The 27,608-nt window shown below is 42.1% G+C and overlaps 1 protein-coding gene across 2 annotated transcripts in view; it reads left to right on the forward strand.

Moving 5' to 3' along the window:
- The window catches only part of KIF11 (kinesin family member 11), a 41,246-nt gene extending 14,410 nt beyond the window's left edge, over positions 1–26,836 (forward strand). For both annotated transcript variants that reach the window (XM_075841003.1, XM_075841002.1), the window contains exons 5-23: positions 528–606; positions 838–1,023; positions 1,107–1,231; positions 2,799–2,889; positions 3,494–3,736; positions 4,477–4,572; positions 6,459–6,547; positions 7,758–7,845; positions 8,012–8,200; positions 9,473–9,680; positions 10,381–10,553; positions 11,497–11,622; positions 12,232–12,390; positions 14,433–14,572; positions 20,068–20,347; positions 21,004–21,226; positions 21,332–21,486; positions 24,885–24,992; positions 26,427–26,836. In XM_075841003.1, the coding sequence (XP_075697118.1) occupies positions 528–606; positions 838–1,023; positions 1,107–1,231; positions 2,799–2,889; positions 3,494–3,736; positions 4,477–4,572; positions 6,459–6,547; positions 7,758–7,845; positions 8,012–8,200; positions 9,473–9,680; positions 10,381–10,553; positions 11,497–11,622; positions 12,232–12,390; positions 14,433–14,572; positions 20,068–20,347; positions 21,004–21,226; positions 21,332–21,486; positions 24,885–24,992; positions 26,427–26,555 (2,887 nt within the window). In that variant the 3' untranslated portion in view covers positions 26,556–26,836. The remainder of the gene's footprint in view (positions 1–527; positions 607–837; positions 1,024–1,106; positions 1,232–2,798; positions 2,890–3,493; positions 3,737–4,476; positions 4,573–6,458; positions 6,548–7,757; positions 7,846–8,011; positions 8,201–9,472; positions 9,681–10,380; positions 10,554–11,496; positions 11,623–12,231; positions 12,391–14,432; positions 14,573–20,067; positions 20,348–21,003; positions 21,227–21,331; positions 21,487–24,884; positions 24,993–26,426) is intronic.
- Positions 26,837–27,608: the final 772 nt, after the last annotated feature.

Below are 27,608 nucleotides of genomic sequence, written 5' to 3' on the forward strand. Positions count from 1 at the left end.
GCCCGTTTTGTACCTTCATCTTTTATTTTATTTCCAATAAAGCTGAAGCGTCATGACGTGGAACGTGCATGTTTGAAGTACAGCTTTTTGCTTTCGCAGCCTGTGTTTTTATTGGAAAGAAAAATCTGAAAATCATTCAACAAGGTCTTGTTTCCACGTGGATGACGCTACAGCAATGTGTTAATGTTAACGGTGTATGTGCCAATTGAACTCGTGTGCAGACAGAATATTATGTATACTGCTACTAGATCCTCCGCATCAGCCAGAGAAGGCTGATTTATGTAGGTTGCGGTTTGTACTCTTTTAGTAAGTAACTGCTTCACCAGTCTAACAGATTTGACCAGAAGACCTCTTTAGGGTATGTCTGCAGCTGGTAGATGGTCAGTGGGACTTTCAAAGTCCCATTCACCAAGGTTTTGACACCACCCTGACTTCCTTTTGGAAACTTTAAAGTCTGTATGTTGGTAAATTCCACTGACTACCACATCAATACCATACATTGTCTTCTGTTACTTACTGTCTTTTAGCTATGGTCAGACTGGCACAGGGAAAACCTTTACTATGGAAGGTGAAAGATCTGCTGATGAGGAGTTTACTTGGGAACAGGTAAGACTGGATCCTGATCCTGGATGTGGAGCGGTCAAGCTTGCCTGTAACATTCATCTCAATTTTAATTTTTTGCAAATATTATTTTTTTTAATTCTGTCTTGTCAGCCAACATGCTGTGTAAGTCTTTGCCACGCCACGTTGGAGGATTTGAACGAGGCCTAGGATTACTTTGAGGCTTCAATGTTTCAAAACTTTTCAACTCCTGACCAGAATCTTTGTTGTACGCAGGACCCTCTGGCAGGAATAATTCCTCGGACTCTTCACCAGATATTTGAAAAGCTTTCTGAGAATGGCACGGAGTTCTCTGTGAAGGTGTCATTGCTGGAAATCTACAACGAGGAACTTTTTGACCTTCTAAGTCCGGCTCCAGATGTAAGCGAGAGGCTGCAGATGTTTGATGATCCCCGCAACAAAGTGAGTCTTGAGTTGGTTATGATCTGTATCGTGTAGTCGGCTTCTAAGGCAGAGACTGGAATGTAATATAATTGTCTCCATAGAGAGGCGTAATAATCAAGGGCCTGGAAGAAGTGACTGTACACAACAAGGATGAAGTTTATCATATCTTAGAAAGAGGCGCAGCAAAGAGGACCACTGCATCCACCCTAATGAACGCTTACTCCAGGTATGTTCCGTACATATATATTTTTTTTAATAAGGTCGCTTCTTAAGGTTTTATTGTTATACATTGATTTTTGTTTTTTGAATAAAGAGAATCTGTCAGTAGTTTTGATGCCTTAATACTGCTGACTGCTTTTATATAAGGGTAGGAATTGCAAACATACTTTTTGTCTCGGATATGTAAGTTCCATTCTTAATTCCCCTGGTGCAGTTTTTGCAAGTGCCACAGAAGAGGGCACTTGATGTGGAAGTGCTCCTGGCTTTCTGCATGCTGCCAGCCAAGTCCCTCTGCTGAGTGACTGCTCTAGCTGTCTGATTGGCCGCCACTCGGAGTGGCACTTGCGACCATCGTGCCGGGGGAACTAAACCTCTTTTTCTCGTACATGCAGCTTGCATGACCGAGGCAAAAGGTATGTTTACAATGCCTTCCCCTATATGGGTGGGAGATTGGAATTGGGTGATGCTTTGCAGTTCGCGATACCTACTAGATTGCCTCAGCATCAAACTGTTGTTTTTTTTTTTTTGTTTTTTTTTTTCAAAGGTTTCATTAAAGCTCATGTTAGGCAGCATGTTACATTATTATGCCATTTGGCTAATAGGAGTGATCAAATAATAAAGTGGACTTTGTTATCAATATGATGCATTCATGAGGACCGCGCTGCCCACCGCCCTTCTTACAAGCATTGACAGGCTGCTGTGTGACTAGACAGTTAGGCGCTGTTAACACTGATTTTTTTATTTATTTTTTTATTTTTTGCAGGCAAAAAATTCGGCCTGTAAAAATCCGCTCCTTTATTTATTTATTTTTTAAGTGGTTTTGCACCACACGTGTTTTTTTACGCATTTTTTGCCTCTGTCTTCAACAGGCAAAGGAAAAAATACGAGCGTTTTTGCCATAAAACACGGCAAAATGCTTCGTTCACAGCGTGTTTTTCCGTCTCCTATTGATTTCAATGGGGTTTTTGAGGCGGAAAACGCCTCAAGATAGGGCACGTCGCCTCTTTTACCCGCGAGCGTTTTTTCCGATTGTGGGGAAAAAAAGCGTCTCCATCTCCCATTGAAATCATTGGCCAGCAATTTTGGTCGTTTTTTTGCAGCGGATTCTGCATCCAAATGCATCTCAACCTCTGTGAACAGGGCCTTAGGCTGGAATCTAACATGCAGTTTTTATTATTTGGCTAAAAATATATATCCAACACATAAGTTGATACAAAAGATTGACGACATACTCTGTTTGACATAGACTCACCCTGTCAGTAAAAATGCAGCTTCCTTTCTGAGCAGAGAAGTATTCTTTATACTATGGAAGGTAATAACCGAGCCTTGTGCAGTTTCCCCAGCTGCGACAGTTCGTGCACAGGCATATTTTTGGTTGGCTGTAATTCAGGTTTTAATTTGTGCTCCAGACTCTGCTGGGATTTCCCGCTCTGAGAGGTGGAGTTACTTCATTCAGTATTTAGACTTTGAATTGTTCAAGTGCAGACTGTAGATAACATGCATTGCTGTTTCATGTGGCCGTTTTTATTTTGCAGTACCTTGTGTTTAATTGTTTTTAATATTCCTCTCTACAGTCGGTCACATTCAGTGTTTTCAGTAACAATTCACATGAAAGAAACGACGGTTGATGGAGAAGAGCTGGTAAAAATTGGGAAACTTAATCTGGTAAGATTTTATTTTGATTTAATTGTGTTTTTAGGTGTGAATGTTTAAAGCGGGTATTCACGCTATTAGAAGTCATGGCACATTGCTAGGATATGGCATCACCTTGATTGGTAGGGCTATGACTGCCATGTCCCCTGCAGTTTCCCAAAATGCAGGGGCTGCAGGGCTTAACTGGCTACTTCAGTGTTTGTTTTTTGCACAACTGCGTACTTGTGCACCAACTGTGCAGGGAATTGTAACACCACTCACTTAAATGGAGCTGTTCTGCAATTTCCTCCACAGCTGGGGGATTCTATGCACCGCTGTGCAGAGAAAAGGCTGAAGAACCTCGTTCCCTTTGTCCTTGGAATTGGTGTAGGTCCCTGAAGCCAGACCCCCCCCCCCCCCACACACACACACTAATCCTAATGATACGGCCTAGCAATCCGCCATAAGTCTAAGATGGGGGAAATACCCCTTTATTTGCTTATTACGGATTCTCAATATTAACCTAGATACGGAAATTATCATTAGGTCTTCTACTCATTGGTGCTGAATGCTTGTGAACTGAACCTCTTGTCTGTAGCGCCTGTTGTACTGTCTCCTTTTTTTTTCTTTCCCTTAGGTGGATTTGGCTGGCAGTGAGAACATTGGTCGCTCCGGCGCTGTAGACAAGAGAGCCCGTGAAGCTGGGAACATTAACCAGTCTCTTTTGACGTTGGGTAGAGTTATCACTGCTCTGGTAGAGAGAGCTCCACACATCCCATACAGGGAATCTAAGCTAACAAGGATCCTGCAGGACTCTCTAGGTGGAAGGACAAAAACCTCCATTATTGCCACAGTCTCTCCGGCCTCAATCAATTTAGAGGTAACTTATGATCTGATGTGCCTCTTAGTTTACGTGGGGAAAATCTACTTTGTGGTTTATAGCCGTACATGGATCCACCCTCTTCTCCCGGTTGACTTAAATCCTAGACACTACTTGTCATCGCAGTCCTTTAGAGCAACTTCCCATAACCGTAGAAGAGGGGGCAGATAAAAAGTAACTCATCTGCAGAATTCGACTACACACAGGGTTTGTTTGTAGTCTGTTGCTATGGAGACACATAGCTCTGCATCAGAGCTGTATGCATAAAACAGTGGGACATTTTTTTCAATAAGACTACTTGTAAAGTTGCCTAATTGTTTTTATTTAAGATGCATTGGAGCAATAAAAATGCTTGCCATGGTAGGAATATGCTGTTCTGAAGAGCTTTATAATTAACAGTACAAGGCTGATTGAACAGCCATTTATCATGATACAAACATCTGGCCTTTTGTTTTGCAGTGCTCGTTCCCTAAGGTTGGGTTTTTATGTTATCTGAAGTCAGATGAGTGGGATGGCTGCGCTGAATTACACAATGTCTGAAAATCAATGTGGCTGTGGCAAGAATTTGCCGCCGCTTGCATTTAACTGCAGCTTTAATAGTTGCGTAGTTTACCAACCTGTATCAAAATGTCTCGGTTTGTGGCAGGGTCATGTCAATGTAGACTTTGTATTCTCATTTATCATATTGTCGTTTCTTATAAAATTATGAACAATTTCATTTTTTGCCTTTTTCCGATTAGGAAACTGTAAGCACTTTGGAATATGCCAACCGAGCAAAGAGTATCATGAATAAACCTGAGGTTAATCAGAAACTCACCAAACGGGCCCTCATCAAGGTAAATAACTTTTTTCTTGCTGTAAATTAAATTTATTAGATAGTAAGACCTGATTATCAGTTGTGTATGGCAAAATAAAATAAAAAATTAGAATAAAAAGGTGAATCTGTGTGTTTTTGTGTAACTTTGTAAATTTTATTAAATGTTTTTTACTTTTTTAGATATAGTTGCGCTGTATTCTCTTTACACAGAAGCTGCATATAGCGCTTTTCACTGAATCAGTCAGTCCCGTGGACCTGACGGGTTCAGTGACAGTGGGTTCTGCGTTTCTCTGATATGCATGATCCACCTGTAAGCTATCACATTGAAGATGCGATAGCTTACAGGTGGATCATGCATCACATCTTAATTCATAACTTAGATGTGATAGTTTGACACGCAGGACCCACAGACACTGAAACTATCGGATCCGCGGGACTGACTGATTCAGTGACTAGTGCTAGATACAGCTGCTCTGTATAGAGAATACAGTGCGGCTGTATCTAATAAAAAAGTAAAACAAATTTGTAATAAAGTATTTACAAAGTTAAACAAAACACACTGATTCACCTTTTTATTAATTATAAAAAAACAAACACGTTTTGCCTTTCAAAGGTGTACATAGCCTTTGAAGGTATTGTCTGGTTTCGGCAAATTTTATTTTATTTTTTGTATTTTGTTATACGATTTTCCAATATACTTTCTGCATTAATTCCTTCCTCCTTTGCTTGTTGTTCAGTAAGAACATTCATGGTTTACTTCCAGTGGATAAATTTCTGTCCATGGTCATGTGACGGACACACAGGTGCACGGCTCGTTACCGCATGTGTGTCAGAGCTTTGTCTTATGATCCCAGCATCTGTGACAATCACATGACCATGGACAGAGTTTTATCCACTGGAAGTAAACAATGAATATTTCTACTTCGTAACTAGCAGAGATTTTGAAAACCTGTAAAGGAATTAATAAAGAAAGTGGTGTGTGTGTGTGTGTGTGTGTGTGTGTGTGTGTGTGTGTATACAAACTTAATTATCAATAAAAGTAACAATTTACTGGAACCGGGCAACCCCTTCAATGGCAATATATTTTCTTATAGGACCGTGCACACCATTCCTCTTATGTGGACAATTTAAAAGGTGATGTTGCCAGCGAGGGTCTCGGTCCTAATGGTCCATAGATATTTAGACTATATAAAGCGAAAACGAGACCCGCAACTTACAGGGTAAAATTTCCTGATGGGTTATTAATATAGATATAATTGAATTCACATTTTAGAAGTGTTGGTAAGTTGTCTCAAACACGATGGTTTATGTAGTCCTTACCAGGAATAATCCTTATAAGATCAATTTTTACCTGGCCTCAAACCCACGGGCGAAAGAACGTGGAAAAGGTGTGTTTTTTTTTTTCTTTCTTTTGTCTTCCTCATGATCAACTGACTTGGTAAACGACAAACTGGGGAATAGGACTACCTGAACCGTAGTGTTCGAAAACCTTTCGGAAATATTACCTTATGAGTCACGGGTCTGTCTTTTTTTTTTTTTTTTCTCTCTGTGCTTAAAGGCAACAAACCTTTCCTTCCATACGAAATATAATAAAAACCAATCTTTTGAAGCAGAACTATAAAAGTAGGACCTCCTCCTTTTCATTTCTGTTTATGACTGTCGGACCTGTGGCATACAGGATATGTCTTCCATTAAAGGAGTTGTATAGGATTAGAACAAGGTTCTCCCAAATATAGCACCACTGATGTGTGGTATTGTAGCTCGGCTACGTTCCAGTGGATGAGGCTGAGCTGCAATACTCCAAACAGCCCAAGGATAAGAGGGGCGCTGTATCGGGCACAGGGTAGACCTTTCAAATAGGTGAATTTGCAAATCTTTTTAAAATGGTAATCTGCTTTTCTATAGGAATACACTGAAGAGATTGAGCGGTTGAAGAGGGAACTCGCTACAGCCAGAGAGAAGAATGGAGTCTATCTCTCTAGTGAAAACTTCGAGTAAGTGTAGCTAAAAAGATGAAATTGAAGAAATTAACCCATACCCAACCGCCTGCTTTCTTGATAGTGCAGGTCCGGAGTCTACAACAACGCCTCTTGGGATTGCTGTAGAAAAGGGTTATGAGCGCTCATTCTCTAAGCAATAGCTGTTACTACCATGTCCCGTACTTAGAGAAGCCTCATGAATACAGCTGGGATGGGAGGAACTTCCTATGCCAGTTGTTTAACCCTTTAATTGCGGACCGTGGCATGATCAAAGGGGACTCCCCTCTTCAATCGTGTTATGGAGACTAGGGGAACACTCTGCAGTCAGCCCTGGGAACCTAGAAAGGACCCCAGGTCTGTCTGTCCTGAAAAAGCTTGCTGCCCTATCAGTAGCCTGTGTAATGTGTTGGGGTATGTTCACACGTGCAGACGTAATGGCATGTGCAGGCGTTTTTCGCAGCGTCCATTACGGACGTAATTGGAGCTGGTTTTCTATGGAGTCCATGGAAAACTGACGACGGCGTCTTTTTTTTTTTTTTTTAATGACCGTCTGCACAGAACATCATAAAACCCATTCAAATGAATGGGCAGATGTTTGCCGACGCTTTCAAGCAGTATTTTCGGCCGTAATTCCAGGCGTAAAACGCCTGAATTACGTCCGTAAATAGTGCGTGTGAACATACCCATAGCGTACAGGACTATGCTATTACGTTAGAAGTATAAAATAAAGCTGTTAAAAAGTAATCCCTTCATTGGATTAAATAACAATTTTTAAAAAAGTAACAAAAAATAATAAATGCCCACATGTCATTATTTAGCATAAAATGAACATTATTGCCCATACATTACATAACAAAAAAACTTACCCCCATTAGGTTTCTTCACGACCATAATACCTAAAGAATTGGTGTAACAGGTTATTTAGCGTGAAACGTGAACAGGATAAAAAAAAATCATATGGCGTCACTTTTTTTCTATATTCACGTCGCTAAAATAAATGACATAATATGCGCAACAATTTTTGTACCCCTAAACTGCGCAGGAATAATACAACTTCTCCCGCATAAAACAATGCCTCGTATAGCCACGTCGTTGAGAAACTGAACTTATGACTCCTGAAAGGCCAAAACAAAACAGTTTAGCTGGTCATTGAGAGCATTTTAAGGCCTGGTCATTAAGGGGTTAATGGAGTTTGTGCACTCACGCTGTTGTCTTGTATGTACAGGCAGCTACAGGGTAAACTAGTCTGCCAAGAAGAACAGATTACAGAATACACTGAGAAAATTGCAGCTATTGAGGAGGAGCTGAGACGAGTGAGTTCATACATTTTTTTTAATTTTTTGGCCAAGTCGAAATCGAGCTGTTGCCCTTGACAACTATATAAAATGTATATTATCTAATGTATACGTCACCTCTTTCTGTATATTCGTAACGCAGCGTTTGTTCAATTGCCTTTTTTAATTTCTTTCCTCCCGGCAGGTCACGGAGCTGTTCTCGGACAATAAGAAGGAGCTGGAGGACTGTAACACTGTGCTGCAGAACAAGGCCAAAGAACTGGAGGAAACCCATAAGAATCTACAGGACTCTAAACTTCAGCTGGCTCAGGAGGAGTTTGTGACTTCTGCATTAAAGACCACAGAGAAGAAACTTCACAATACAGCTAATAAGGTAACTCTTCATCTCCATTGTCGCTTGTCCACATACACACAACGAATCCTTAAAGGGGTATTCCGGTTACAACAAGTTACCCCCTATCTGTAGGGTAATGGGTAATTTGCTGATCGGTTGGTGTCAGACAGCTCGGACCCCCACTGTGTTCAAACGAGGGATTCGGGGTCCCCGTAAACAGAGCGGCAGATCGCTCATGCACACTGCCGCTCCATTCATGCTCTATGGCAGCGCCGGAGATAGAGTGCAGCGCTTGGCTATCTCCGGCGCTCCCATGGAGAATGACTGGAGCGGCAGTGTCCATGAGCAACCTGCCGCTCGGTTCAAATGAGGGGTTCAGGGTTCTCGTAAACGGTGGGGCTCCGAGCTGTCTGACAACCACCAATCAGCACGTTACCCCTTACCCTACAGATAGGGGGTAACCTGTTGTAACCGGATACCCCTTTAAAGAGGTTTTCCCATAATTATTTATCACCGATTTTCATAGGATATGTGATTCTATATCTGATCGGTGGGGGTCTGGCCGCATGGACACCCACCGATCATGAGAACGGGTTTACCTTGCTGTTCCTCGGAGCCCCATAGAAATGTAGCGGTAGTGTGCATTCTCGGCCACTACTCTATATATATTTCTAGGGGGCTGCCGAAGATGGCGCTCGGCAGCCCCATAGAAATGAACGGAGCGGTTGCCGAACATGCGTGCTACCCATCAATTCCTATGGGGCTCCCAGGAACGGCAAGGTAAACCCATTCTAGTTATTTGGTGGGGGTCTCTGATCGGTGGGGGTCCGACCGCAGATCTTGATCACCTATCCTGTGGAAAGGTTAGAAATAATTATGGGAAAACCCCTTTAAATTGAATCTCCACCTTTTTAATGCCGTGCTGATGTAGTATTACTTGCAGACCATGTAATTCATAGATGGGCTGGGTCGGCTAAACTGTGGGCCACTCTTACTAAGCAGCTCTCTACTGTCTCAGAGGGTGGTCCTGAGCCAGGGACTCCTGTAATGGCACATATGGACAGTGGTTGTCGGAGACCACCGCTTTTTTAATAGGGTTTTTCTAGCTGAAATAACAGAGCACTTGACATGCTATCGGATGCGTTCATAGGGATTTATAAACGTATCCAGTCTCCATATGAACAAAACACAAACCGTAAACTACTATAGAAATGTTTTCTCATATTAGAGATCTAGCCAGCTGTATCATTCCTTTCTTGCTGGTCTTTGTAAGGATTTTCGTAAAGCTTACAATGTAACTACTCCTTTTAGCTGCTGAGCACCGTAAAAGAAACCACAAACGATGTGTCTGGTCTCCATGCCAAACTGGATCGCAAGGCAGCGGTGGAAGAGCACAACGCCCAGGTCCATGGGAACTTTGCCGAAGAAATGGATGACATGTTTAGCGCAATTCATAAATCTGTGGATGAGTACAGTGCAAAGCAGCGGGGGAAGATGGATGTCTGTACCAGCTCAATAAGTAAGTACAGGATCTGACATCCGGGAAAGAGGACCCCCCCCCTCAAAGCATGTATTACACGTGTATTTCATATTCTATTGCTTTAGAAGTCTGGCCTAAGTTCATATTGATTCTACATTGTAGATCTTCCTACTCTCAAAGTTCAGCCCAAGGGGTATTTCCAGAATCTACAGGATAGGTGATAACTGTTTGATCACTGGGGGTACCACCGTTGGGACCCCCACTGATTGCGAGAATTGGGTGACTAAGCCCTTGTTTCTTGCTACTGCAGCCCCCACAGTGGGGAGGGGTTTGAATGGGGCGGTGATTGAGCATGCGTCTTCCGCTCCATTCAATGTCTCTGAAAATAATGGAAACAGCTGAGCGATGTCCTCAGCTGTTTCCATCATTCTCTTAGACTTTGAATCGAGCGTCATCACTCATGCCTGACATCACTGCGGTCGAGCAATGAGGAGGAACATGGGGTACGCGACTCCCGTTCTCACGATCGAAAGTCCCAGTACTGGGGCCCCCAGCGGTCCAAAAATGATCCCCTAACCTGTGGGTAGGTAAGAACTGTCGATTCTGGGAATACCTCTTTAAGCTTATTATAGTTCAGAACACTTAATTTGCTATATTGAAATCTAACCACACAATGCACGCACACGTGTAGAAATGTGAATGATGAGGTTTGGTTCCTTGCTGGACTTTTTTCTTGTAGATGACCTTCTCTCTGCCAGCTCTTCGGCTTTAAGTGCCACCGCTGCTGCCGTGTCCACATCATTTAATGCGGTTCAAAATACTGTGTCCAGTCAAGTGTCTCAGAGCATAGATGCAATAGTAAAGCAGGAAAGCCTATCCACTCAAGCAAAGGATGAACTGCAGAAACTGATGGTACGTAGTAATGAAATCGTGGCTATACAACAACTAATCAAAATTTAAGTGTCTTAACAGCACAGACCATTATAAATGAGAGCAACAAGTATTCTAAGAAATAAAAATGTTTCGCTCTCCATTCTAATTGTGTGGCTGCATACACCGCTGAGCTGCCTTAGAGGGAAGGATTTGGGTTCTTAAAAGGGATTTGTCATCACTCATGACATGCCTGGTGTAGTAAGTACTAATCACCATAAAATAACAATTCTGGAATATATATATTTTCTTGTTGTGCTGGTCCTCAGTTATTCCTCCTAGAAATGTATAAATAAATTGACCACTGGGTGTGTCCATACACAAACTCACACTGTCAACTGTATGGATATGGTCAGGCTGCAGGGACTCACCCCTTTGACAAGGGGAATGGTAATATTCATGCATTTCTAGGAGGAATAATAGGGGAACGGCACCACAATAGAGTTCTAAAAAAAATTATCCAGAATTATTTCATGGGGAATACAAGTATTTGCTAAAACAGACATGTCAGGAGAGGTGACGGGTCCTTGTTAACAGGTACAATAACAAAAGATGTTGTTCTCGGGGCATCTGATACATTCACAATGTTAAATGCCACTTACTGTATTAATGTGTGTGTAGTGATCGGATGGTTCACTATCTCTGCTTTCTCTATGGAGATTCCGGCTGGCATTTCCCTTCTAACTACAATGGAAATGTGAAGTCATATGAGAGGGGAGCGGATTAAATATCACACTGGTGTGCAAATCTGCAGGGTCCTTTCTAAAGGCTTTGAGGGGAGGGGGTCAACCAGCGGTTACGTGGAAAACTCTATTTTACTAACGTAGTTGGCTGCACTGTGTGGTTTATAAATGATTTATCATGTTCTCTAATTCTATGCCGCGATGCCCTTCTGTGTATCACTTACTGTAATCTCTCCTGACAGGATCAGCACCGGTTTGCTCTGCAGAAAGCCCTGGCATCCGACCTGCTGCCAGTTGTGACCTCTGTTTTGGATCTGAATTCGCAGATGAGTCGATGTTTGCAGAATTTCTCAGCTGTTGCTGACAAGGTGCGTGAATACATTTGTAACTAAAAAGAAAGTGGAGAATGTTTCTACAAAGTACAGTTGAGCCATCGGTGGGTGCGGGGACTTGTAAACTTTAAAATCTCTCTATTCTTCTTTGGCTGATGGGAGCGAATCCAAAATAACATATTGGGGTATTAATTATTTTATATAGGTGTGTTTGTTAAAAGCTCCAATTGAATGGTTTCCAAAGTTGAACATATTTTCTCACCCCCTTAGTACTTTTTTGGGTTTGCAATGTCCAAGCCGGAGAGAACATACCTGTAAGATCTCTTCGCCCCAGTGCGTCACTGCGATCTTCAATTTACTGTCCTTGTTTCCTTTTTTTTTTTATTATTACCTATAAAAATGAAAAAAATTAAGATACTGGTTCTGTTTTGACACCATATAAAAGCCTCATTGATGTCAAAAAAATATTAAGTATGGAATAAAAATTAAATATTTTACCTATAGACGGTCATTGCAAAAAGTGATATTTTGCGGTGAACTCATCGGCCTTGGTAACAACAAAATGTTTGTGTATATTCAGACTGTTATTTCCATTTGCAGAGCTCACTATAGTGCAGGAGTTGAATGTAATGTAACTGTTCGCAGGTGGACTCTCATAAAGACGACATGGAGCGGTTCTTCACCGAGCATTCTAGGAGGCTGCACAGATTACATCTGGATTCTACGTCTGCTCTTTCCACTATTCAGGCCGAGTCTGAGAGTTTGAAAGAAGAGCTGGAAGCCGCCCGGAGTCTGCACTCACAGGTAGCAATGTAGAATTATTGTGGCAGCCTATACCTGCGTTTCTCAAGTGCTCGGTAGTAATGTCTAAAGGGGTTTGGGGGTACCTTGATTGCTTAAAAGATACCTCCACATTTAAGGTTATGTTCCCACAGGCAGGATACTCTGCAGGGGATCTCCAATAACTGCAGGTAAGGGCATGGCCCCACGTGGCGGATTTCCTCCGCAACTGTCCGCATCAATGCTGCACAGAATCTGCGTTGCAGATTCTGCGGCGGATCAGCCCAAAATGTGCAGTAAATTGATGCGGACTAGCTGCTGCGGACTGCGGGAAAAGTGCTTCCCTTCTCTGTATCAGTGCAGGATAGAGAGAAGGGACAGCACTTTCCCTAGTGAAAGTAAAGGAATTTCATACTTACCGGCCGTTGTCTTGGTGACGCGTCCCTCTTTCGGCATCCAGCCCGACCTCCCTGGATGACGCGGCAGTCCATGTGACCGCTGCAGCCTGTGATTGGCTGCAGCCGTCACTTAGACTGAAACGTCATCCTGGGAAGCCGGACAGGGAGTTCTCGGTAAGTATGAACTTCTATTTTTTTACAGGTTGCTGTATATTGGGATCGGTAGTCACTGTCCCGGGTGCTGAAACAGTTACTGCCGATCGCTTAACTCTTTCAGCACCCTGGACAGTGACTATTTACTGACGTCTCCTAGCAACGCTCCCGTAATTACTGGAGCCCCATTGACTTCCTCAGTCTGGCTGTAGACCTAGAAATACATAGGTCCAGCCAGAATGAAGAAATGTCATGTCAAAAAAGCCAGACGCATCCGCAGCACACATAACATGTGCATGACAGCTGCGGACTTCATTGCGGAACTTAGAATCTCCATTGAAGTCAATGGAGAAATTCCGCCATGAGTCCGCAACCAGTCCGCCACTGGTCCGCAACAGACAGAGCATGCTGCGGACACCAAATTCCGCTCCGCAGCCTATGCTCCGCAGCGGAATTTTACGCATCGTCTAAACGAACACTTCTAAATAGAAGTGGAAGTCAATGGACAAACGGCTCCGCTGCGGATTAACGCTGCGGAGTGTCCGCAGCGGAATTCAAGTGAAATTCCGCCACGTGTGAACCCAGCCTAAATCCGTCATGGAAATCCACAGCAAACAGAACATTTTTGCAGCGTGTATTGCTGCGGAAATCTTTGTATTTTCCGCACCAGTTTTACCTGCGGATCTATCGTGAGGCGTTGATTTGTAGCAAACTTTTTATGTGCACCTCTGATTTTCCATTAATCACTACAACAGGGGTCCTGACCCCCCCCCCCCCCCCCTTCCTACTCACTGCCCGTGTGTCTTCTCGTCTGCCACTCCAGTCAAAGTTCTCAATACGGTCATATGGTGAGGAAAAACAGGGGCCGCCGGATCCCGCTTCTAGTGATCGTGGGGGTCCCAGCGATCAGACACTTATTACCTATCATGTGGATAGGTGACATATGTTGATTCTGGGACAACCCCTTTTACCTGTCAATGAGGGTCTGTAACCAAGAGACCAATTGCAGAGCTGGACAAAACTTAATTGCGACTAGCAAATCTGCCATGGTGACTCGGTTATGCATGCTCGCTTGCCTTCATGGCTTAAATATCCAGTTTCATCCACCCATTGCCAGAGGTCACTGATCGCATCACGTTATATCTTTCTTTGCTTTTACATGATGGTGCTACGTAGTCCTCTGGCATCGGTCTCTGTTAATAGAAGTAATAGGCTCGTATGTAGCTTCCACCCAGCAGAAAACATCACAGGAGTCCAGTACATGGGGGAGGGAAGGCCTTACTGTGACTACTGCGGATTAGGTGGAGTCCTGCTGAAGAGACGAGGCTGGTCTGATCACCGATGGGTTGGCGTGGCCTGCTGTGACTCTGACAACCATTGTTGTTTTATGACCGGTCAGAAGACTGATAAAAGTGAAGTTTCTAGTTTTTCAGATTGAATGTTTAAGCTTCTTTTTTTTTTTTTTTAAATAGAAGAATATAAATAAATGAAACCTATTTATGCTATTCTTTATAGGGACTGAGCAATGTCCTAAGTTTGCTCCAAAGCCAGTTGAATCTCCTTGCCGTGGAAACAAATCAGAGCTTTGAGGGTCTTCTTGTTAAAGGAGGGAAACTTAAGAATTCTGCCGGTCAATTTCAGCAAAATCTGGATAAGTAAGATCTTTTAATTCATATAAATCCTAATGACATGTCAAGCTTTGATCGGTGGGGGGTCCGAGCACGGAGATCCCACCGAAGGGTAAAATGAAGCGGCAGAAGCACTCTGGTGAACGCTGAGCCGCTTCGTTTTTGAACGGCTTTTCTCAGAAAGCAGTTGGTGGTCGGGCCCATAGACTTTCTATTGCACTATGTTCATTGCATTTGTTTGTGTTCGAGAATAAACTTGGGAAATGGCTAGCCCATTAAAATAGACATTCGGCTGTGTTCACACGTGGTGTCAATTTTACGCTGATGAAACGGCCTATAAATCTGCTACGAAATCTATGTAGAACACGTGGATTTAGAGGCAGTTGGTGGGTGTGTAGCCGTGGATTTTATTCATTAGTTAATAAAATCTTTGGTGAAAATCCATTACCTTTCCACAACGGAGCATGCTGTGGATTTCAAAATCTATGCTCTTGCCACAAACTAAAATGTGGGCTAGAGTTTACATTCTTGCACCAGATGTGGCTACTTTTTTTATAATTAAAAAGCGTGCTGCTCTATAATAATTTAGTTGCATCTTGCCGACTGCGGGTGCGCTTTAGTAAATCTGCCCCTAAGTGAATAGGGTTTGTTATAAACTTGTTCACTTACGTTATGCTGTACGTCGTTGCAGGATTTCGCTGTGGGTTCCTCAGGTTTCCAGTAACTTTTTATATATATATATATATATATGTGTCCAAATACAATGTCAGCCGCACAGCCTTGTAAATCGTAGGTGGGTGCCGACCTGACCAGGTCAGGGCTAACAGACCTGCTGTAGTAGAATCCAAAAATCAGGCAGCACTCCAAGGTATAAGCAAGGTAGAAAAAGGTGCTTTATTGGTCCATATACACACGACGTTTCAGCTCAACACAGGAGCCTTTCTCAAGTGAACAGATTCATGTCATAACCACACATTTATAGGAGAACCAATATTATAAAAAAGTAGTGCCAATAAAATGCAACAACACATATAAGTTTGCCAAAAGGTACATGGTGAATTCATATATGCAACATTAAATGAGTGAGGAATGTGTTATAAAGATACTATCACAACAGGACTGTAATACATAACATAATACATTACAGAAAGTTATATAGTCTAACAATCTTTAAATTGTATATAATTAGATAGGATCGTGCACATGTGTAGATATCACTACACTTGAGGGACTCACCGAGAATAAGGATCCGGCTCCAACGTAAACACAAAACATGTGCTGCAATCACCATTGTGGAGCTGTCAGAAGCATTGGAAGCATTAGTATTCGTGCTGCGCATGTCACGCATGCGCAGTCACGAAGGGAACGCCAATCAGTCATACCCGAAGAGGGCAAATGCCAATCATAGACATGCGAAGAAAATCCACAATGAGAAATGGAATTTTAGGAGTGAAGGGGGAAAAACCTTTATCACTCCTATTTGATACAGGAAGACAATATGTACTAGAATGTCAAATATGTATGTGCGTATATAAAGAGACCTCAGTCTACTACGTAGAGGATTAAAGAGGCTCTGTCACCAGATTTTGCAACCCCTATCTGCTATTGCAGCAGATAGGCGCTGCAATGTAGATTACAGTAACGTTTTTATTTTAAAAAAACGAGCATTTTTGGCCAAGTTATGACCATTTTCGTCTTTATGCAAATGAGGCTTGCAAAAGTACAACTGGGCGTGTTGAAAAGCAAAAGTACAACTGGGCGTGTATTATGTGTGTACATCGGGGCGTGTTTACTACTTTTACTAGCTGGGCGTTGTGTATAGAAGTGTCATCCACTTCTCTTCACAACGCCCAGCTTCTGGCAGTGCAGACACAGCCGTGTTCTCCAGAGATCACGCTGTGACGTCACTCACAGGTCCTGCATCGTGTCGGCACCAGAGGCTACAGATGATTCTGCAGCAGCATCGGCGTTTGCAGGTAAGTCGATGTAGCTACTTACCTGCAAACACCGATGCTGCTGCAGAATCAAGTGTAGCCTCTGGTGCCGACACGATGCAGGACCTGTGAGTGACGTCACAGTGCTGCACTGCCAGAAGCTGGGCGTTCTGAAGAGAAGTGGATGATACTTCTCATCAGAACGCCCAGCTAGTAAAAGTAAACACGCCCCGATGTACACACATAATACACGCCCAGTTTTTACTTTTCAACACGCCCAGTTGTACTTTTGCACGCCTCATTTGCATAAATACGAAAATGGTCATAACTTGGCCAAAAATGCTCGTTTTTTAAAAATAAAAACGTTACTGTAATCTACATTGCAGCGCCGATCTGCTGCAATAGCAGATAGGGGCTGCAAAATCTGGTGACAGAGCCTCTTTAAATACAGAACCCTGAATCACGGGTATTCTGAAAAGATAAATCAGCTCCTGATTGTGTGTGTATATATGTGTGTGTGTATATATGTGTGTGTATATATATATATATATATATATATATATATATATATATATATATATATACATGCACGCACATATTGCATAGTTGTACATGTCTAACTCAAACCACATGTCCAATATTGGCGCGTCTCAATGCATTTGAAAATACTAATTATAGTTGTCAAAATTTTCAACAGAAAATACAATACGCATATTTCATTAGTATAAATGAGCCAGTCCCAGTATCGGTGAGTCGATCAATGCCGCGATGTGATATGAAAATACGTGATCTGTGAACAAAGAAGTGTATTAAAAACATGTAATAAAATTTTGAAAAGGACATGAAATGGTAATCAATCCTAATCCAGTATTACTATCAAACCGGCTGATAAAGGCGGGGCTACTGTCATGGATACCTCACAATATTTGAAGGAAATATACCGCCAGCTTGCAGACACAACCATCTATACACCAATCTCGTATGACCCTAAATTTGATATCTCCAGGACTATTCAAAACGCTATCAATAACGCCAGTAATGGGGGCCTCATTGATGACGACTTGAAAAAATTTCTGATTGTCGAACATCCCATTACCCCCGTGATATATATATTGCCTAAAATTCATAAAACTCTGACAGACCCGCCAGGGCGACCGATCGTCTCTGGATCTGACTCTATTTTTTCTAATATAGCGATTTTTCTTGACAGATGTCTAAGGGAATTTGCTATGGGGGCACGTTCTTATATACGGGACACAGCGGATTTTTAAAATAAATTTACAGGAGATTAAACTTGATGAAGGAGCGGAGGTCATCTTGGCCTCCTTCGATGTAACTTCGCTTTACACGTCCATACAGCATGAGGGTGGATTGAGAGCCGTTGAGATACTATTACAACAGTCGGATTACTCTATTGAATGTAGATCCTTTATATTATCACTTTTGGAAATTATTCTATCAATGAATTATTTCCTTTTTTGTGATCAGTTTTTTATCCAATGCCAGGGAACTGCCATGGGCTCCAACATTGCCCCTACATATGCTAACATTTATATGCGTTCACTCGAGGAGGATCTCGTCTGTGTCAAAACCTTTTCGGCATGTGCTGCGATGGTGGAGGTACATAGACGGTCTTCCTCGTCTGGACTGGCAGTTCCTCTGAGCTTACGGATTTCCATAATTTCTTGAATACCATAGATCAGACAGTGAAGTTTACATTGGTCAGTTCCAAAAGTACTTTGCAATTTTTGGATGTGCTAGTGGAACTGAGTGGAACTACATTCTACACTGATTTATTCGTTAAAACTACAGATAGGAATAGCTTACTGAGATGACAGCTCACATCCTAGAAAAATGATTAATTCTTTGCCGGTTAGTCAACTTATGCGAACCAAGAGAATCATAGATAGACCTGACAAACTTTCTGTTGACCTTGATCAGATGATGGATAAGTTCAAAGCCAGAGGATACCCCAAACGTATATTAGAACAGCACAGACGTAGGGTAGATTCTATCCCTAGAGCTGATCTTTTACAGGACAGGATACATAGGGATCAAAAACGTATCCCATTTATTACCACTCATACACAAATGAGTAATCGGATATATGATGTTATACGGTTGTATTGGCCCATGTTGGGTCGATGTTTCCCACATGTAGAACCTTTCAGAAGACCGCCCCTGTTCACTTACCGTAGACCACCCAATTTGTGAGATGTTAGTAAAATCGGACTTTGGTCCATCAAGAATTAAACGACAGACTTTTTTATCTTCCCCCAGGAAGGGCTGTTTCCCGTGTCTCAGTTGTACGAACTGCACGCTTTTGGTCAAGGGCAGTCAGTTTGTGCATCCTGATACTGGTAAACAATTCTTCATCAATTACTTTTTGACATGCAATACTGAATTTATTATCTATGTACTCCAATGTCCTTGCCGTCTCCTGTATGTAGGAGAAACGACACTTGATGCTAAAACGAGACTGAACCAACACCGCTATACTATACGAAAAAAGAGACTTGACCTTCCGGTCTCTAAACATTTTTCTGATTTTAAACACGGTGAAAGAGACTTGAAATTTTGGATAGTAGATCATGTACCCCCACTACGCAGGGGTGGCGAAACGCCGCGAGTTGCAGTGGATTTACAGATTGGGTACACTTAAACCAGGGGGCTTAAACGTTGAGTTTCCTCTGGGTACCGTTATTAAATAAATTTTGCATACAGTTACACCTCTTACATTAGATATTCAAACCATGTCTTCCTTGGTATTAGGATTCATTACCATTTCATGTCATTTTCAGAATACCCGTGATTTAGGGTTCTGTATTTAATCCTCTACGTAGTAGACTGAGGTCTCTTTATATACGCACATACATATTTGGCATTCTAGTACATATTGTCTTCCTGTATCAAATAGGAGTGATAAAGGTTTTTTCCCCTTCACTCCTAAAATTCCATTTCTCATTGTGGATTTTCTTCGCATGTCTATGATTGGCATTTGCCCTCCTCGGGTATGGCTGATTGGCGTTCCCTTCGTGACTGCGCATGCATGACATGCGCAGCACGAATACTAATGCATCCAATGCTTCTGACAGCTCCACAATGGTGATTGCAGCACATGTTTTGTGTTTACGTTGGAGCCGGATCCTTATTCTCGGTGAGTCCCTCAAGTGTAGTGATATCTACACATGTGCACGATCCTATCTAATTATATACAATTTAAAGATTGTTAGACTATATAACTTTCTGTAATGTATTATGTTATGTATTACAGTCCTGTTGTGATAGTATCTTTATAACACATTCCTCACTCATTTAATGTTGCATATATGAATTCACTATGTACCTTTTGGCAAACTTATGTGTTGTTGCATTTTATTGGCACTACTTTTTTATAATATTGGTTCTCCTATAAATGTGTGGTTATGACATGAATCGGTTCACTTGAGAAAGGCTCCTGTGTTGAGCTGAAACGTTGTGTGTATATGGACCAATAAAGCACCTTTTTCTACCTTGCTTATACCTTGCAGTGCTGCCTGATTTTTGGATTCTATAAATTATATATATATATTATTTTTTTTTTTGCAGTGTTTCTACCGAAGCCATTGATCTCACCTCCAGTCATCACAAGGTATTCATAGACCGCAGTGAAGGTGTAGCCAGTGAGATTCGGCAGCTGGCTGCATCTAACATAAGCACCATAGAGGCATCAAACCGCCTAGGTGAGAAGCTCGGCGGCGACATCACTGCCCTGTCTCAGGAAACGGAGCGCTGGTGTGAGACGACCCGGTACAAAATGGTTTCTATTATGGATCAGCAGGATTGCTACTTACTAGATACAAAAACCCAGCTTCAAAGCTTCCACAAGGTAAATCCCATGTCTCATTAAGTATTGCATATTTATATTGCAGTTATATAGACGCTGGCCCAGCCATGTGCCCAGCTTCCGAAACCCCTGGCAATCGGTTATTGGGGAAAGCTGCGGCTATTTTCCCTGCAGCATCCTATGTAGAATTACATGCTGGCCATACGAATCAGGGGGATCTGTGATGTACGTATGCACTAATAGGGCATGTGGAAAAGGGTGGTCTTGATGAGTCACCCCTTATATAGCAAGCACAATGCATTTATTTGATTAAAGGTGTAATCTGACTCTCGGCACCCACGCCAATCTGCTGTTTGAAGGGGCAGCGGCGTTTATATGAGTGAATGGGACAACGCTGCAATACCTTGTACAGCTGCTACAAAGGGAAAATAAATCCTTGTAAACAGAGGCTGCAACACTCGTACAAGTGCTGCGGCCCCTTCAAACAACTGATTCGTGGGGGTGCTGGGAGTCAGACCCCCCCCACTAATAGTAACGGCCTATTCTAAGGTCAGACCATACGTTTTTAAAAATATCGACTATTGATATAACGCTGACACGGCGCACATCCATCTTTGCCCCAGTACTATTGCTACGCTCTGTAAATGTTGTAGATGAATTGATCATTTTAGTGATTTTTTTTATTGTAACCCCCCCAGGGTATGGATGACAGCTGCACCTCCTCAGGGGGTCAGATTACAGACATGGTGAACCAGCAGAAGCTTACTGAGGAGGGTGAATTCACCAGGCTAGTTGAACAGGTCAACAGTGGTAAAGAAATGATTGCAGAACAGCAGCTGGAGCTTCACGCGCAAACAAGGGCCGGCTTGAAAAGAGTTAATGCTTACCTGCAGGAGGAACTCCGAAATGACGTCCCTACAGGTGAGATGCCGAGGAACAGTCGCTGCTGTAGTTTTTGCTTGGTTGGATTTTAAACTGGGTTTTACTGATCCAGGTACAGAGGGTTTTCACGAATTTCTGTTGCAGGTGCCACACCTCAGAGGAGAGCCTATACTTACCCCTCTTCTCTCATAAAGTCTCACCCAAGAGATCTCCTCCTAGAACAGTTTAGAAAGCAGCAGGAAGAGTTTCAGGCGGCGGTCAACAGTGTGGTCTCCATATCGGAGGAGCCTGTGGATGAGGTGAGGCGTCCTCCATATCAGCGGGTGTGGGGAGTGGTTGGAGAAATGGAACTGGTCATCTGAAGGTCGCTGATGCAGGCAGTTAGATTCTCTGTGTGAATAAACTCCTATTTCCGCTGCACCAGAAGGCTGGATTTAGTATTTTGCTGCATGTATTGTGGCGTTTTTAATGATGTTTTTTTTGTGAGGTTAGATATTAGGCTGGGTTCACACGACCTATTTTCAGACGTAAACGAGGTGTATTATGCCTCGTTTTACGTCTGAAAATAGGGCTACAATACGTCGGCAAACATCTGCCCATTCATTTGAATGGGTTTGCCGACGTACTGTGCCGACGACCTGTCATTTACGCGTCGTCGTTTGACAGCTGTCAAACGACGACGCGTAAAAATACAGCCTCGTCAAAAGAAGTGCAGGACACTTATATACATTATATGCAGGACACTTATATACATTATATGCAGGACACTTCTATACATTATATGCAGAACACTTCTATACATTATATGCAGGACACTTCTATACATTATATGCAGGACACTTCTATACATTATATGCAGGACACTTCTATACATTATATGCGGGACACTTCTATACATTATATGCGGGACACTTATATACATTATATGCGGGACACTTATATACATTATATGCAGGACACTTCTATACATTATATGCAGGACACTTATATACATTATATGCAGGACACTTCTATACATTATATGCAGGACACTTCTATACATTATATGCAGGACACTTATATACATTATATGCAGGACACTTCTATACATTATATGCGGGACACTTCTATACATTATATGCAGGACACTTCTATACATTATATGCAGGACACTTATATACATTATATGCAGGACACTTCTATACATTATATGCAGGACACTTCTATACATTATATGCAGGACACTTATATACATTATATGCAGGACACTTCTATACATTATATGCAGGACACTTCTATACATTATATGCAGGACACTTATATACATTATATGCGGGACACTTCTATACATTATATGCGGGACACTTATATACATTATATGCGGGACACTTATATACATTATATGCAGGACACTTCTATACATTATATGCAGGACACTTATATACATTATATGCAGGACACTTCTATACATTATATGCAGGACACTTCTATACATTATATGCAGGACACTTATATACATTATATGCAGGACACTTCTATACATTATATGCAGGACACTTCTATACATTATATGCAGGACACTTATATACATTATATGCAGGACACTTCTATACATTATATGCAGGACACTTCTATACATTATATGCAGGACACTTATATACATTATATGCAGGACACTTCTATACATTATATGCGGGACACTTCTATACATTATATGCGGGACACTTCTATACATTATATGCAGGACACTTCTATACATTATATGCAGGACACTTCTATACATTATATGCAGGACACTTCTATACATTATATGCAGGACACTTCTATACATTATATGCAGGACACTTCTATACATTATATGCAGGACACTTCTATACATTATATGCAGGACACTTATATACATTATATGCAGGACACTTATATACATTATATGCAGGACACTTCTATACATTATATGCAGGACACTTCTTTGGACGTTTTTTGAGCCGTTTTCTCAGACTCCAATGAAAACAGCTCCAAAAACGGCCGTAAAAACGCAGCGAAAAACGCGAGTTGCTGAAAAAACGTCTGAAAATCAGGGTCTGTTTTCCCTTGAAAACAGCTCCGTAATTTCAGACGTTTTTGGTCACTACGTGTGCACATACCCTAACATTAAAGTCTATAGTAAAATGCACTACATTCAACTGCATTATGATCTGTGGCGTCTTTGGAAAAAACAGCACTAACAAAATTGCATCAAACGCAGCATCCTCTGGGTATGGCGTTTTTTCCAGTGTTTTTTAGTTCCCTTAGGGTATGTTCACACAGTTTATTGCAGGCAGAAAATTATGACTGAAAATCCGCTCCAGTTTTGTGAAGTGGATTTGCACCAAACGCGCTTTTTTTCCACGTGTGTTTTTTTTTGTTAGCTATCTGCAACAGAAAAATGGAATAACCGCGAGCGGTTTTGCCGAAAAACGTGTCAAATCGCGTAAAAAAAGCGTTTATTTCTATCTCCCATTGATTTCAATGGGGTTTTTGAGGCGGGAAACGCCTCAAGATAGGGCATGTCGCTGCTTTTTACCGCGAGCGTTTTTTTTTTTGCTCACAGTAACGAAAACTCCTCCACCTCCATTGAAATCAATGGGAGCCAATTTCGGCCGTTGTTTCCGCGGCAAAAAGTGTGAATAGGGCCTTAGACTTCAAAGACGGCACAGAAAAAAAGCATGTACAAAATTACTCCAAATGAAATATGCCACCAATAAAAGCATACTTTTTAATAAGGCGCTCTAAGGGTATGTTCACACGGCTTATTTTCGGCCGTTTGTCAGGCCGTAAACGGCCGGAAAATCAGAAGCAGAACGCCTCCAAACAACTGCCCATTGATTTCAATGGGAAAAACGGCGTTCTATTCCGATGGGCCGTTTTTTTAGACTGCCGTTTTGAAAAATGGCCGCGTAAAAAACCGGCTGCGAAAAATTGCAGGTCACTTCTTGGGACGTTTTTGCAGCCATTTTTCATAGACTTATCAAACGGCTTATGTGAAAACGGCTCCAAAAACGGCCGTAAAAAACGCAGCGGAAATCGCGAGTGGCTTAAACGTCTGAAAATCAGGAGCTGTTTTCCCTTGAAAACAGCTCCGTATAATCAGACGTTTTTGCGTGTGAACATACCCTTACGGTTGTTCGTTGCAGAAAAGCAGTCATGGCCGCTTAATTGCTCTGACCTGTCGTTTTAACTCTTTGTACACATTCATCACTTTGTAAATGAGAAAAAAAAAGTGGGGGTTCCTTAGAATTCTGGAGCACCCATGTAACGCCTGCAGTTGGTGCCCTCGTCTTATATGTGCGGACAGTCCAGTCTGAAGGTGCCAATGTTTGTTTACCCCACAATGGTGACCAAAGAAAATCGAACTCGTTCTACAAAACCTCTCTTACCGCTATGTTGGGGCTATAAGTTGTTGGAGGGGGCCGCCCTGGCCTTTTTATAATTGATTAGATGCCAAGGTTGCTATTGGCCACGGCATCTAGAGGGTTAAACAAGCGTCTTGTGTAGCGGGCTCAGCACGTGAGCAAGCTCCATACTTTCCTTCCTGGCCTCTTCCAGGAAGGGGTTACGTTAACAATTTGGTGGGGCCAGTTTTTGTGCAGTTTTATTTACTTTGGCAGCGGTATGTGGATTACCCTTTTTTGTTTAGCGTTTTTGTGAATCTCTGTTAATTGACTTCATTCTTGATCAGGACTCCCTTGAAGATGAACCAGTTGTAAATGACAGCATCATGAGTGAGAAATCCTTCATAGATGTCAATGTAGTTTGCCAGGAAAATGGCGGCGTTCCCTTTTTCCAGGTACAATTTATTCTTTTACCTTCACGTGTGAACTGCTGCAGAACCTCTTTTTGAGTAAGCAGAAGTTTAGTTTGAAAGACGAATCGACATTAACCCCTTCATTCTTTTAAAATGTGTATGATTAGCAGCAGGGTCACAACTGTGTAATATACAGGGTTCTACCACTCGTGTACGAGAAGTAATAAAATTGCGGGAATACCGTGATGCGACTGCAATTTCCTATGGTAAAGAGAAACTGAAGCGACATTGACAGGTTTTTGCCACAGTCGCAGTGTCTGATTAGTGACGCCACAGATGCAGACCGTTTTAATATATAAGAGAGGAGTTGCATTTAAAAAAAAAAAAAAAAACCTGTTCTCTATCCAATACGTGTGTCCAGCTGCAAGGAGGGGGTTGGACGACCAATGCAATGTATAAGACCTGAATCTGTTTAAATCCCTAATATACTTTGCCTGTTTCTTGACTGAGCACTCTAGGGCCACATTTATTAAAACCAATCACAGCGCAGCTTTAATAGGTCCATTTAAAAAGTGAAGGTTTATTTTAGTGTGAATACATCTTAAGGCTATGTTCACACGGGGTATTTTGCAGGAGGAATATCTGCCTCAAAATTCCGTTTGGAAGTTTGAGGCAGATATTCCTCTCCCTGCACGCCGATTTTCACGGCGATTTTCGTGCCGTTTTTTGCCCGCGGCCATTGAGCGCCGCAGGCATGAAACAGCGCGAATTACGCTTTCTCTGCCTCCCATTGAAGTCAATGGGAGGTCAGAGGCGGAAGCGCCCGAAAATAGGGCATGTCGCTGCTTTTTCCCGCGAGGCAGTTTTACTGCTCGCGGGAAAAAGACGCCGACGCCTCCCATTGAAATCAATGGGAGGCGTTCTTGGGCCGTTTTTGCCGAGTTTTGCGACGCGGTTTCCGCATCAAAAAACTCGGCAAAATACTCCGTGTGAACAAAGCCTAAAGGTGGTGTCCAGGCAGGGGGTGTTTTTTTTTTTTTAATCGGTGGGGGTTTCAACACCTAGATCCCACGCCGATCAGCTGTTCTGGCTGCCTTGGGGTACCAGAAGTTATGCAGTAGTTGGTGCTGGAAGCAGGTGGCTCCGGTCACCATATAGCAGAGCTGCAGGAACCCAGCACGGCTGCTACACACTGACCGGAGTCAGACTTCTGGCACAGACCACTGCATAACTGCTGGTGCCCAGAGTCAGCCGGGATACCTGATCGGTGCAGAGTCTGGGTGTCTGACCCCCACCGATCATATACTGATGACCTATCTTGTAGATGGGTCATCAGTATGAAAAACAGTGCAGTGCCCAGACTCCCTTCAACATAAAATATATAGAATACTAATAAATAACACTCTAGAATCCTATTAACTAGTTGTATGTCTTTATCACACCCTTCTTTAACTTACTTTTCACTGTATTCAACAGCAAAAGAAAGGACACCGAAAAGAAAAGGAAAACAAAGCAAGTGCAACAATCCTGGAGCGATCAAAACTCTCCGAAGATGCCGACACCTCCCTCCCCAGATCCAAACTGCCGCTAAGAGTCCAGAACTGAGCGACGACACCACTCGTGTAAATAGTCTCCCGCCTCACTCAGAACATTTGTTTTTTTTATTTTTAACCTTTCGTTTGTGTCTTTTTCGTGTTGATTGTTTTAAAGCGTCTGAACTTTTATCTGTCTCTACGTGACTTCTTTTTATATATGTTGAACATTAAACCTCACCAGGTCATTTATTGTTGGCAGCTGGAACAACCATTCTGCAATAAATGGCTTTATTTTAATTTTTTTTATGTTTTTTTCTTGTTGCTGAATAAACGTTTAAGTTTTCCAGATTATTTTTATCAATTAAAATATCTATTTGTATATTTAAATATGTTGGCTTAGCAGAATTCTATAAAATGGGCCTGATATTGATTTTTGTGCATTGATTTTTTTATTTTTATAATGTCAAATTAAATGTGGGGTAATTATTTCATGAAGGGTGTTTTCCCATCTGAAACATTTATGGCACATCCACAGAATATGCCATAAATGTCTGCTAGTTTGGGGATCCAGAGGAGGTACCCCTTCTATCGGGAGCATGCTGACCCCCATTTTGCATGGCAGCCGCATCCATTCACATACTGAATAGAGAGATGACGGCATGTGAGTGCCACTCTTATTCAAGTCTAAGGAAGTTACAGAAAGCGCAAACTAATATGCTATTCCTATACATCTGACGCATCTCATACATAAAGCGGAAAGCTAAGCTACGGCACCGCTAATCTACAGCACCGCTAATCTACAGCAGCATTGGGTGGTCGTTGCTGCCGTGGCAAAATAACCTTTCGTTCTGTAGTGGCATAAAAATATCTGGCCATGCCACCTGCTTAGAAGACTTTGCTGTCGGGAAGATGTTCTACTAGCGGTTGTTCTTTCAGAAGTATCTTTCTCATCATTACCCTAATGTATTTAGCGGAATTAATGCTAGTACGAGCTTACCGTTCCCATTGCACCAAAACGGTGTTAAGAAAATATAGCAACTAAATTCTGACATTAATCTTCCAAGAGCAAAATGACCAGGATGATCTAATTGGCTATTAGGAGTAACACTGGCGCAGTTTTATG

The sequence above is a fragment of the Rhinoderma darwinii genome, chromosome 11, assembly GCF_050947455.1.
Source record: "Rhinoderma darwinii isolate aRhiDar2 chromosome 11, aRhiDar2.hap1, whole genome shotgun sequence".
Taxonomy (NCBI): Eukaryota; Metazoa; Chordata; class Amphibia; order Anura; family Rhinodermatidae; genus Rhinoderma; species Rhinoderma darwinii.